We start from the raw sequence: 13,545 nt of genomic DNA on the forward strand, positions 1-13,545 counted from the left end.
TACAAACAGTCTTGAAACTTAATACATTGCCCAAAGCTTTTAGCTTTAGAAATATGTGGCACTTAAAATGTGGCAAAATATCAATGATTGGAGCATTTAAATGAAGGGTAGATGGATGTTGATTTTGCTATTCTTGCAACTTTTTGAGTTCTGAAATTTTTCAAAATAAAAATTTAAATTGTATGTTAGAAATATATGGCATATATCCTGCCTGAAAACTTACTGGAATCACCAAGATGACCTGTTGGTAGCAATTACAGTAGTTAATTGACTTAGCTCAGTCCATTTCCTGAACTGGTACAGGGGGCTAGGGCAGTGTTTTAGCCCAGTGGTCTCAGCTCAGGCAACACGTTAGACATGCCCATGAGTCTCTGAACACTGAAGCCGGAGTCCTTTCCCCAGACGGCAATTTAACTGGTGGAGCCCTATATTGGTATTTTTAAAAAGCTCCCTGGGTGGTTCTGGTGCTCAGGGGAGGCTGTGCTTGCCTGGTCTGAGCTTCTGGGTGTCCTGGAGGATGTAGCAGAGCAATTGGTTTTCAGGATGAACATTTCCATCCCTTAATGCTGGTGCTCACAGAACTGCCCTGGGAGCTGTCCCCTTCAGCACTGGAAGATATCACTGCCAGACAGTGAAAGGAGGCCCTTGGCTGAATCACCTGCTTCTTCGCTGCTACCCCAACAAGCTAGGGCTGGAAGGACTCACTGGCATTCCCCTCCAACTGCCCCAACCCTCTCTCCACTCTGGATGAATTCCTCACTGTCAGGTCAAGGTGATTGGTATGCTTCTCCTTTCAGTCTACACCATGTGGTAGATGACACAGGATCTTGGCAGGCAGAGGAAATGGATCTATATGCTAGACACAGGGCTGGGGGAGCCTGGAGGAAGAGGTCACATTGTAAGGGGAAGCTTGGGAAGATTTAGGGCACAGGCATCACTAGAATGCACCTTTGAGGAGTGAGAAGGCTAGTGGGATGGGAGGGGCAGTCCAGGGAGAGACAAGAAAAGACCCTGGGGTGGAAAGGACAGAGGGTGCTCTTGCATCAGAAGTGACCAGGGACTGGAACTCCAAGCCAAATGTACTAGATGGCTTGAAAGCCCAATGCCATGCTCAGATCACATCTGTGCCTTTATCTATGCTATTTCTGTTGCATGATGTTCTCTTCCCTCTCTCTACCCATCCAAACCTGCCCACTTTCAAAGTCAAGCCAAGTCCTATCTCTTACTGGAAGCCTGGTCTTCCAGCCGAGCCTTAATGGTCTCTGAGTAAGAGCAATCCCACACTGGCGAAGTGCTTGCTCTGCAGAACACTGCCTGACTCAACTCCAGAAGCTTTGTGTATTGTTACATTGTGTCACTTGGCAGCTGGAGGGAAGTATGACAATCACCCTGCCTTACAAAGGAGAGAACTAAGGTTTATAGATGTTGTCGCTTGGCCCCCTGCCCACTTAGGGATGGCAGGATCAGGGTTGGAACCTGGGGAGTCCGACTTGAGGCCTCCTTAGGCTTTTACTTCTGCAGTGCTGCCTCCCTGTCCCCTCTGTCACAACACTGGTTTTCTCTATAATCCTGCATAAAACCAGGGCTGACTGTCTTCTTATCTACCAGGCTCTGAGAGCAGGGACCAAATCTAGTTTCTTCGTTCATCTGCAGACTCTTCAACTGCAGGTGGGACACACTGTGCCTGCGTCGCACAGATGCTACGTGAATTGAGGAGGCAGCACAGAGCCTCTACTTTTCAATAAGCTGTGTGACCTTGAAGCCATTCATTTCCCTGGGCCCTCCTGAGTTGGCTGAGGCAACTGGTAGAATTCCTTTGAACCCAAAGGCTCCTGCTCAGTTTTCTACACTTACCTCTAAACGTGTCCGGTCCACGTCCTTGGGCAGTCGGTTTCTTCCTCTTGTGGTCACCAGCAGCAGTTCATAAGGGTAGATCTAAGGAGAAAGGATGGGGGTAGGGTTTTGCAGATTGGGTGAGGGCGGTGGGCTTGTCCCTTGAGCCACATTTTGTGTCTGGGCTCCCTCCTCTACCCAGAAAGAGCCAGAAGTTAAAGTCTGGAGAGAGGGCTGGATCTGCCTTCCCTGGGGTTGCCTGGCAGCCTCAAGCCACCCTTTCCCAAAAGGCAAGGGTCCGGAGTCCCCTGATCTGCTAGGGATAAGCGTGATGGCATTTGACAGCAATGTGAGCACAAGGCCTCCTGAATGTAGATGGTGATATTTGGTGATTTGGAAGCTTCCAGACAGTCTCTGAAAGTCTATGGGGAATGGTCTGATTTCAGGAGGCAAGAGTTGTGGGGAAGGACTTAGGAAAAGTAGGCCAAGAAACTGGAAATGCTGGTCTTAAGGGGACCCTTGGGGTTATTTATCGATGCCCCCATTTTCTGCATAGATAGCACTGTCATTCTCCTGTTGGTCCCCAGTGTGGCAGGTTCTAGTGTCTCAGAGACCTCCCGGATCTGTGCATCTCCTTTACCTTGTACTCTGTAGAGAGAAAAGACACACAAAATGGAAACACATTGGTCTTTGCTGTGCATATTATACTGGCCTCTGTCTTAGAGACCTTGTCCTTGCTGAATCCACCCCAAATCAAGGCCGGTGGGAGTACCATGGATGGCAGGAGATAGGGGTTGGGCTGATCCAGAGATACGGTTTTAGGGGAAAATTTACTTTTGAGAGATTTAGAAGAGAAATAAGACAAGTCTGAAGCACAGGGAAAGACCCTCCCTCCATCGTCTCTGGGGCCCTCCGACTTTTTATATGAGCTGCCCTCCTGCCTGAGCCTGCTTGAGGAGCTGGTGAGGCTGGCGGGAGAGCCCCTGGCAGACTGCCCACAGCAATGGAAGTTTTGCTGGGAACAGTGTGCATTTGGCCCGGAGTGTTTCCCTGCATCCCATGCTGGCAGCAACTCGAGCTCAGCTGAGCCGGGACAGCAGTGCTCTGGGATGGCTCCGGGAACCCAGATGTGACAGATGGCCTGGAGGTTACCCAAGGCCAGGGATTGGAGAGGAAGAGGGGTGAGGAGTGGGAAAGGGAGGGACTGGGAAGTGAAAGGGAGTGGGAACTTGGGGTTTGGATAGAGCCCAGCTTGGGGCCCGAGTCTGTAGCAGTCATAGGGTCATGTCACAGCTACGAGCAGTGCATCCCGAGTCCCCGTGACTCACCTCGCATGCCCCAGTTGACGGCATTCATGCTGTCGTAGTGGAAGAGGTCCGCACTGGGTGTCTGCAGGGGAGACAGAGCCAGGGCCGGCCTGAGGCAAGCTCACCTTGCCTCCCCGAAGTACTCACCTCTCTCCAGAAAATGGACCAGGGCGTGTGGGACATGGGGCTCTCACAGAAGCCTCAGCCTCCAGTCGGGGTAATTTAACTCACTGCCATATCTCTAGAGCCCAGGCCCAGCACATAATAAGCTCTCAGGAAATACTCATTTATTGGTGAATGACGTCTCATGCTTTCTTTCATGAGATCTCCCCTGGCAACCCTATTTAAAAATGCTGTTGCCCTCTCCCCAAGTCCGTGATCTCCCTTATCCGTGATGCTCAACATTCCCCACCCCCCTTTTCCCCATAGCACTTACTACTTCTACATTCCATATAGTTTGACTTGTTTACTATTTACTACTTGCTTTCTGTTTGTCCCTACAAGAATGGAAGCTCAGAGGGCAGGGATTTTTGTCTTGCTTGGCCACTGATGTATTCCAGGCACCTGGAGTGGTGCCTGATGTACATGAAATACTTTAAATAAATAACTGTTGTGTGAGCAAATGTCCAGGCTCTGAGCACACAGAGGACAGGACCTGTGTATCCTTCAGCAGGAAGCTTGATTAACACCAGCCGCCATGCTCCAGTGGAGCTCGGATCCCTTTCTTATGCTCGACCCTCAAGCAGTCTAACAGGTGTACAGCCTCCACTTCTGTCCTTCTGCAGTCTCCAGTCCATACAGCAGGGAGTCAGGTCACACAGTACAGTTACTGGAAACCTTCCGAAGTCCTTACCAGCATGCAGGGCCCTACTGACACCCATCGGGCTTCATCCCCTGGGTTGGGCTTCATGTTCACTCCATGCCAGCCCTGTGTCCTCCCTGTCCTGGGCCTTGGGACATTGTGTGTCCCTCCATCTGGATGGGTCTTGCTGGTCTTCAAGCAGCAAGAACCTTTGTGCCCTCAGGCCTGGCTTATCCACCCCTCTCTGACTGCCTTCTCTCCTTGCCCCCATGCTTTGAGCTCCATCTTAGCAATTAGGACCACCTGACTGCAGATCCCACTTTTACTTGCTGGTTGTCTGTCTTCCCAACTAGAACTCAAGCTCCCTGGGAGCAGCCACTTTATTCACTGCGGCACCTCCAGCACCTAGACAGTGCCTGGCACTTAGTAGGTGTTCAGTTAATAAACATCTATCTCAATGTCTCTGCTTCCCCTATCATCTGTCCAGGCACACAGCTTCTCCTCTTGCTAACAAGGCATATTTTTTTAAAAAATTCTCTTTAGGTCCTTAAACCAACTCTCCGTTTCTGGGAAGGTTTTATGTTGCAGGCATTCAAAGAACTCAGAGGGCTCCAAGCCATGCCAGGCAAGTGGAGCAGGCAGTCAGGTGTGGGCTGTGGGCTTGAGTTCTGGCTCTGCGCTTACTAGGTCTGAGAGCCTGAGCAGGTCACCCCCGCCCCTCTGTGCCTCCATAGTAACTGTCTCGCAGGTTAAAGAAGTTAGTGCTTGTAAAGTGCTTAGCACAGTGCCAGGCCTTGGGCAGCCTCTCCCGGGGGGCTCCTTTTCACATATGGCTCACAGGGAGGAGAGCAGGCATTGCCTTTGCGTTCCTTCAGGTGACCCACCTCTAGCCCCAAGGCCTTTATCCAGGTTCCACCCCTAAGTGATCACCATAAACACCACAACAAGGAGCTAATGCTGGAATCACCAACATCGCAGAGGCAATGTCCCGGCATAGCCTTCTTACCCTGTGCAGCCCGTTTCTTCTGTAGGCAGGCAGGGAGGCGGACTTGGAGATGAGGGGATCTGAAAAAAAAAAAAGAAGCAAAACAATTGCTAGGGGGCCAAGGTGGGGACCCCTCTCCCGGAGCTCATCTGGCTGCAGATGGCCAATGTTACTCCCCAACCCTGGGGCTGAAGGGGCCATAGCGGAGGCCAACAGCTCTTCCGACTGCTCTCCAGGCCTGCAGCTGACTAATCTTAGGGTGCCTCAGTCTGACAGAATTCTAGGCCCACCCAAAGCACCCATTCACACAGTCTTCTGGCCTTGTCCTGCACACATCTAGCTTCTTATGATGGACTCCTATCCTGGCCACAGGGTGGCTCTGGACAAGGCCCTGAAATTGGAGGTGAGAGCTTGGAACCCGGACAGGTAAGCTCTCAGATGGGTGGAAGAGGTGCATACTCCTTCTTTCCCTCTGGGAGCTACTGGGCACGTCAACTCTTGTTCTAAAACCAAAAATTGAGGCCCACCAGCTTGACAAGCACAATGAGATAGACCAGCGGTTTGCTGCTCTGTTGACTAATGAGTTTGCCGATCACTGGGGTAGACTATTGGAGAGAAGGACTGTGCTGGGACATCCATGTTATATGCTCATCACAGCTATGGGGGACCTGCAGCTGACTCAGCTCTGGCCCTCACAGGACACCATGGGGCTGAAGGTAGGGCGGGCAGAACATACCACTGTCAGCCAGGTAGTGGGACCGAGGGGCTGCAAGAGAGAAAAGCCACAGGTCAGTGTTCATAGGGGCAGACAGACATGGTGGACAGACACACAGGAGCTGGGGGGGAGAAGGGGTCTCTTTCACTACCTCCTTTCCCACTGGTCAGTTTCCAATTGTACCGCATCCTACCTCCGCTCCCAGCTCCTAGACCAGCACCTGGGGCATAGCAGCTGCTGTGTTTTATTTGCTGCACAGATGCCACTGAATGTGTTGAATTTTGAACAGCATTGGCAGTGTATTGCACAGAGCCCAGAAGCAGAGGGTAAAATTAGTGCCTCTCAGTGGTCAAACAGGGAACTATCCTGGTTCTGCCATTAGTAGATACTAACTTCTTCAAGTTACTTAATCATGCTTCAATTTTCTCATCTGTTAAATGGGGAGGGAGCATCTCCTTTACAGGGTGATTGCAAAGAATATATGACATAATATAGAAAGGAATTAGCACAGTGCCTGACACATGCAAAACACTGAATGCAACTGGTTTTATCATCATTACCACCACCATCTCCTTTAATCTCATCTAAAGTCAAGGTGATTATCTCTGATTAGGTTACTACTCATCTAGTATTGAGTTGTATCCATCAAGTATTGATATGATGTCAAGATGATTAATCTTGACAAGGTTATTACCCATCAAGTATTGACTTGAGATAGGATTTCCTGGCAGGATTGACTCCCACAGGGCTAAGAAAGAGAGAAGGCAGACAGAGCGTGTGTGTGTCTGGGAACAGGGATGGGATTACAGTGACTCTTAGGGCAAACTGCTTGATTCCATTCTCTGCTTTGTGTACCTCCAGTGACAGGAGGCTCACTACCTCAAGAGGGGCCCCTTATATCTTTGAGCCATTCAGATGACTTGAAGATGTTTTTGTTTACATTGAACCTGATTGGAAGTCACTGCTTCAGATGCCTCAAGAAGCAGAGTGACTGCTCGCTGCAGCACATGGTCTCACTCAGTGCCCTGCAGAGCCCCTTGCCAAGTCTGTATTCTAGAACCAGGTGAGAGCATAGCAGTGGAGAGGAGAAAGCCCCTGGCAGGCAGGACTCCAGAACAGTGCTTACAGCCATTGAGGGACATGTCATAGCCAGCGGTGTGCAGGGCCTCCCTGCTGCTGGTGGAGCTCCTGGGCGGGGTCCAGGGATCTGCATAGGAGCTGGACCGGGCCTTCATCTCCTCTTTCAGAATCAGCCTGCCAATTCCGCTTTGGAGCTGGGGGTGGGGGAAAAGCAAGATGAAGTTAGACTTGGTTCTCTACCTTTTTAGTGCCGCAACCCTTTAATACAGTTCCTCATGTTGTGGTGACCCCCAACCATAAAATTATTTTCATTGCTACTTCATAACTGTAATTTTGCTACTGTTATGAATCATAATGTAAATATCTGTGTTTTCCAATGGTCTTAGGTGACCCCCGTGGAAGGGGTCAGGGCCCACAGGTTGAGAACTGCTGCTGTAGAGCCCAAGACTACCGGAAAACACAGATATTTACATTACGATTCATAACAGTAGCAAAATTACAGTTATGAAGTAGCAACAAAAATGATTTTATGATTGGGGGTCACCATAACATGAGGAACTGTATTAAAGGGTCATGGCATTAAAAAGGTTGAGAACCACTGAGTTAGAAGGAAGCAAAGAGCCCTGAGATGGAACAGGTTTGGGAGCAGCTGAGTGCCTGGACTCTCTATAGTGAACCTGTTATTTTTGCCTTCCTAATGTCCCTCCCTCCTTGCAGCCTCTCCTTCACAGGTGGTTCCGTGGTCTGGGTGAAATTCACATAATATAAACATAACCATTTTAAAATGAACAATTTAGTGGCATTTAATACAACCACAACCTCTATCTAGTTTCAAACATTTTTATCACCCTTAAAAGGACCCCGTACCCATTAGGTAGTCACTCCATATTACCCTCTTCTCCCAGTCCAGTCCCTGATAATCACCAATCTATGTTCTGTCTTTATGGATTTACCTATTCTGGATATTTCATGTAAGTGAGATCGTATAATATGTGGGCTTTTGTGTCTGGCTTCTTTCACTAAGTGTAATGTTTTTGAGGTTTATCCACATTTTGGCATGTAACAGTACTTCATTCCTTTTTTATGGCTGAATAACATTCCATTGTATGGATATGCCACATTTTAAAAATCCATTTGTGAGCTGATGGACATCTGGGTTACTTCCACCTTTGGCCACTGTGAATAGTGCTGTTCTGAGCATGTGTGTACATATATTTGAGTACCAGTTTTCAGTCCTTCTGGGTATATATCTAGAGGTGAAATTTCTGGGTCACATGGTGGTTCTACACTTAACTTTTTGAGGAACCACAAGTGTCGGTAGTAGTGGCACCACTTTCCATTACCACTGGCAAAGCATGGGAGTTTCTGGCACTCACATGCCACTACATGAGAAGAACCTGCCTGAGCATGAGGCTAATGCAGAGGCAGCAGCACCATAGCAGAGGGAGATGACTTCTCCATGACAGTTTTTTGAGCAGCTGCATCTAGTTACACATTTTTTTTTTTTAAATTTACAGAGAGGAAGGGAGAGGGATAGAGAGTTAGAAACATCGATGAGAGAGAAAATACATCAGCTTCCTCCTGCACACTCCCTACTGGGGATGTCCCCACAACCAAGGTACATGCCCTTGACCGAAATCAAATCTGTGACCTTTCAGTCCACAGGCTGACGCTCTATCCACTGAGCCAAACTGGTTTTGGCTGCATCTAGTTATACTTGAAGCAAATCCTGCCATTTGACTTTTCAGTTATGCTATTTCTTTTTTCCATCAACAAATGACTTTGAATTTGGTTTCTGTCACTCGCAAGTGAAAACGTCCTCAGTAACATACCGTCTAAGCATCTCATCAGCGGGGTGGCCACCTCACCTTGTGCATGCTGCGGTCAAAATCCTCCTCCTCTCCTCCGGATGAGAACCTCCTGGCTCGGGGCACTGCCAAAAGACAGCAAGGATCAGCTTCTGCGTGCACTGCCCACTCAGCCTGCTCTGGGGAGCGGGCACAGGGGCAGTAAAGCCTAGACAGGTGGGTGTTTCCCTTATGTGCCACCACTTTCAAGCCAAGTGACCCTGTCCAAGTGCACTTGGTGAGCTGCCACTCCACCATGGCCTCCTGTACAGGGATGCCCAGCATCCCTTTTCATTCTTGGGCTCTGAGGTGGGCGTGAAGCTGACTGCCCAAACAGAGCTAGTAAGCCGCTGTGTTGGGACTTAGTTTGGTGGGAAGCCCTTTTTCTGCCCAGGGTAGGAGGTAAGCCTGGACTTGCCGGAGCTCCCGCTGCTATGAAGAGGGCAGAGTCAGCCTGAGAATGGAGTCACCCAACTGGGGGGCCAAGATAAGCCCCGATGATGTTCATTCACCTCTAGATCCAGCCGTGCCAAGAAACTTTCAGTCATTTGATCCAGGAAATCCCTGATTTGGCCAAAGCCATTTGGAGTCAGGTTTTTTGTCTGTATTTCTGTGATTGAAGCAGTTTCATCTAAGATCCTCCCTCTCTCCAACACCTGTTGGCTGTGCAGCCTCTGAACACTTCTCTCTTATGGACGCTTGTCATGTCCACTTTGGGTCATAGTTGTGCTGGTGTCTTAGCTCCTTTCTAAATGGAGCTTCTTTGAGGATGCGGAAGGGTCCTCTCAGCTCCTCAGAAGGTTTGCTTAGAATGGACATTCAGTTAGCCAACGTGTGTATTGAAGCAAAATGGCACGTGATGAAAATTCCTTCCCATACTTGAAGGAAACACTTGGGATGCCAGATAGGTTGGGGTCGCACCTGAAGGACCACTAAGACTCTTTTCCATCCATTCTCCAAACTGTTATCCACCCTGCAGCCAAAGTGGTCTTTCACAAATATAGATCTGATCATGTCACCCTTACTGGCTTCCTACTGTTTAGGATAAAGACAAAAACCCAGAAGCCAGTGGGATCTGGCTCCTCATCACCTCTCCCTCCCTGCTCGGTTAAGCTGATGGCTGTTTCTTCCCCCACAACTGCCTTTCCATTTTGGGCTTTGCAGATGTTCTTCTACAAAGCTTCTTCCTCACCCTTCCTGCAGCAGCAGTCTCTGCATCTGAGACGCTTTGTCATCAGCTCTCTTACCTCCTGTATCTCACCCCTGGTATATCATCTCCTGCTCTAGTTAGGTCCACAAGGCCAAGGACATGGTCTGGTTTGCTCCTCAGTATTTCCCTAGGGCCCATGGCTGGTCCTCAATACATGTTTGCTGAATGAGTAAGTGAATGGTCATGTGAAGGAGAAGGTGACTGTCCTGGCCCCGTGTCCCTGGTGTAGGTGACAGGGCTCTGGCCTTGGCTCCCTGTGGGGCACACTACCTTTGGGGGAGCCATGGTAGGTCCAGTACTCAGACTCTGAAGCATAGTAGGGGTCTGGAGAGTAGGCTGGACTGTACTTGGAGGCCTGGCTGATGTCTTCACTTGTTTTGCTCTTGGTTGCTGTTGACAAATCACCTGCAAAGGACCCAAAGAGAGAGCTTTAGGGAGGCAGAGTATTCTAGACCAGTGTCCTGTACACTGTTTCCCATGTCTCAGCCAAGCTCCAGCCCAGGGGAGTAAGGCCACACTATGGAGCACTGGAGCTGGAAAAGCACTGAGGCCAAGGCCTGCATTTGACAGTTGGGATTCTGAACACCAGAGAGGGGAAGGTGTTTGCTCGGAATCACACAGCAGGTTAGACCAGAACAGGGTCACACCTCGCTCGGGGCTCCTTCTACCACATTCCACGACTCCTAGGTGTGCTCCTGAGTGAACACTAAGGCCGTGGCTCTACCAGGTGAGATTGGACATGTCCCAGGTGAGCCCTTGCCCTTACCTTCCTTACCTTCTAGCAGTTGGCCTTGTTGTGGATTTGAGCCACATTTAGGGTGGGAATTGGCAAGCAGGCCCTGCTGCATGTTGAGTCAGGTCAACCTGCTCACCCTGAGATGCCACGTCCTTTTTGGGGAGACTATATGACCCAAAGGAAGGAGCACTGGACAGGGAGGGAGTCAGCAATGCTGGGCTCTTCACCCAGCTCTGCCACTTAACTCAGTTGTAACACTGGGAAAGTCCTTCCCCTCTCTGCCTCAGTTTCTCATCTGTGAGAATCAGAATTAGTCTTTTGGCTCAGATGCCATCCAGCTTCCAGCTGCCACATGAATTCCACAGCATGGAGTGACCATCAAACCTATCGCAGCCACAAAATCTTCTGGGCAGTGACTTTAGCATATCTCAAAGACTGGCAAGAGCCTGGCTAGGGCAGAGAGAAGGCCGGCTTTAGGACAGTTCCTCAGGAGAGAAGCTATAGGGACAAAGTCTACACGCCTGGCAGCCAGGGCAGCAGAGGGTCCTGGGATGGCCCTCAGCCAGCTCCAGGCTGTGCCCCCTCCCCCAGCAGCACTTGCTCCCAAAGCTTCTCAGTTCTCTTCGATGTGGTTCAGTCAGTCCCCGGCCCCTCTCCTTCAGCCCTTTCATCCACCCTCTTATCCACTCAGCCACCTCCACCCCACACTCCCTGCTTTGGTGCTGCCTTCCAGAGCCATCTGCAAAATCCTGCAGTCCTGAGGGCTTTGAGATCTGGGGGCCTTTTCCAGATGTAAAGTCAAACTAATTTTGTCAGGGTTGGTGACTTCCTGTGGCCACTAGGGGCACATGGTATGGCCTCTGCAGCCACACAGACGTGCACATGTTCACAGACTCCCCTCGGCCCCAGCCCAGCCCCTTCCAAAACCCAGGATGTTTGTCTAAATCAGGGGTCCTCAAACTTTTTAAAGTGGGGGCCAGATCACGGTCCCTCAGAGAGCTGGAGGGCTGGACTATATGAACTACTAATTCCTACTGTAACACCTCGGCTGCGCTCACTGCCCAAAAAACCTGGCGGGCCGGATCAGACTCCTCTGCGGGCCGCATGTGGCTCGCGGGCTGTAGTTTGAAGACCCCTGGAAATCATCAGGCTGTAAGTACCCAGAGCCACAATTTATACTTGTACTGCCCCTTCCACTAGCTCAGTGAGATCAGAACCTGGCTCAGGGCTGCTTCTGCTGGCTCCATGCTCCACCAACTCTGTTATCCACCTAGACCTGTAGGCACTTGAGGGTGACAGGGCGGCAGCTGTGCCTCTGCATCCTCGGCTAAGAGAGGTGCCCCCTGCACTGAGGCTCAGTAAGTGCTCCTGTAGGAACTACCAGTCTCAGTGACGAATGACTGAGAGTCAGTGCCCCGGGAGCGCCCCTCCCAGAGGTACGCGACAAGGGTTACTCTGACCATGGAATTTAGGACACTAGACAGTAGGGAAGGGGAATTGGGGAGATGGCGGCAAAGGGTGTGGGGGATATGAGGCCTTCCTTGCTCTTTAAAATGTCAGCACACTCTTCTCCAGTGTCCCCTGGAGTCAGTAAGGCCCGAGGTGCAGCCTTGCAGATGTCCCTCCTAGTGACCTGAGCAACACCATTGGCACATGTGTTAATGCCCCACATCCCTTGCCTGGCCATGCTCACTCTGCCTCAGACCATACCATGCCGTTTGTAGATCGGGGGTTTCCGGTAGATGTTACTTTCTCCAGCTGCCAGACAGACCCAGAAGGGACAGTAGGGAGGTGAGGGAGAGAGGAAAAGGAGAGGGAGAGGGAGGAAAAAAGGAGAAAACAGTTGGTCAGTTGATCTCAGAAGAGAGAAATGGTCCGTAAATTTTCCCAAGGGTCCACCATCTTTTCCCAGGTGGACTTCTTCCAAAGCTGAGCTTCCAACCTTATACCACCAGGTTCCAGGAAAGGTGAGGGGAGAGGAATGGAGGGATTCAAATGGTGCAGATGAAGCAACTTGGGGCTTGAGTGATGGACATGCAGGCAAAGGGTGGGCACGTGCTCAGCAGGCCCCATGCAGGTTGGGCCCCACTGCCTCCACCCAGCAGCCACGCCTAATTCCATGAGAAAGTGCCCTGAATGCTGCAGCCATGGTTCAGCGTCATCTCCTCCCACTTCCTCAAACAGACAGGATGGGAAAGGAGTAGGTGAAACAGCAGGACAAGCTCCCGGGAAAAGTGAGTGAGGAGTGAGAACCTGTGCTCGGAGTTGGGAGAATAGTCTAGGCTGTAACTCAGGGTGAGATCTTGTCCAGATCACATCTACAAGCTCACCTATCACTATCTCTGAGGCTCGCAACCTCTGGCCACACTGGCCTTTGTACTTGCTCTGCCAGGATGCTTTCCCCTGGGATCTTCATAAGGATGATTCCTTCTCATCTTTTGGCTTCAATGTTGTCACCACTTCCAAGAAGCCCTTCCTGACCACCTCATCTAACCCAGCCTCCTGCACCCCAGTCACTCTGTTTTATTATGTTTACAGCACCTACTGTCACCCAAAATTATCCTTTTACTTATTTGTTTACTCATTTATGATCTCTCTCCTCACATAGAGCATAAACACCATAAAGGCAGGATCTGGGCTAGTTGAAGTTGCAGCCTCAGGGTCCAGAATAGTGCCTGTCTGTACAGAAGGAGTAACAGAGGCTCAGAGAAACTAAGTAACTGGCCTGAGGTCAACAGCTTATATATAAGCGGCAGGATCAATATTTAATCCCCAGTTTTGATGCAAAAGCCCCTGACTTTCAGCCCGATTACTGCTGTGTCCCATCACGGCCTCTCAACATTCGAGGCACTTCTCTGGGCTACTTCCTGGCAGTCCTGACCAAGGTTGATTTTGTCACGAGAGGGTAAGACTGTGGGTGTATCAGGGCTAGAGAGTGGGTTAGTTCCGGTGATGGTTAGGGAGCGTCCCCAGGAAATGGCTTCTCCTTGGTGCCGGTGCAGGGTGTCTGGCAACCCCATGAAGCATGCA

The 13,545-nt window shown here is 50.4% G+C and overlaps 1 protein-coding gene across 5 annotated transcripts in view; it reads right to left on the reverse strand.

Annotated features, from left to right (window-relative positions):
* ABLIM3 (actin binding LIM protein family member 3) overlaps positions 1–13,545 on the reverse strand; it is a 102,318-nt gene that overhangs the window by 2,758 nt on the left and 86,015 nt on the right. For 3 of the 5 annotated variants that reach the window (XR_014795027.1, XR_014795029.1, XR_014795030.1), the window contains 8 exons: positions 12,226–12,273; positions 10,050–10,184; positions 8,591–8,655; positions 6,769–6,916; positions 5,664–5,693; positions 4,949–5,007; positions 3,162–3,222; positions 1,855–1,935 (listed from right to left, as the gene is read on the reverse strand). Coding sequence is in view for 1 of the 5 variants with exons in the window: in XM_084884220.1 (XP_084740346.1) it covers positions 1,855–1,935; positions 2,474–2,481; positions 3,162–3,222; positions 4,949–5,007; positions 5,664–5,693; positions 6,769–6,916; positions 8,591–8,655; positions 10,050–10,184; positions 12,226–12,273 (635 nt within the window). In the remaining 4 variants the exon portion in view is untranslated. Of the gene's footprint in view, positions 1–1,854; positions 2,482–3,161; positions 3,223–4,948; positions 5,008–5,663; positions 5,694–6,768; positions 6,917–8,590; positions 8,656–10,049; positions 10,185–12,225; positions 12,274–13,545 lie in introns of all 5 variants that reach the window. The other 2 variants (XM_084884220.1, XR_014795028.1) reach the window with 2 other exon arrangements.

This window comes from Pipistrellus hanaki, assembly GCF_964339955.1.
Source record: "Pipistrellus hanaki genome assembly, chromosome: 5".
Taxonomy (NCBI): domain Eukaryota; kingdom Metazoa; phylum Chordata; class Mammalia; order Chiroptera; family Vespertilionidae; genus Pipistrellus; species Pipistrellus hanaki.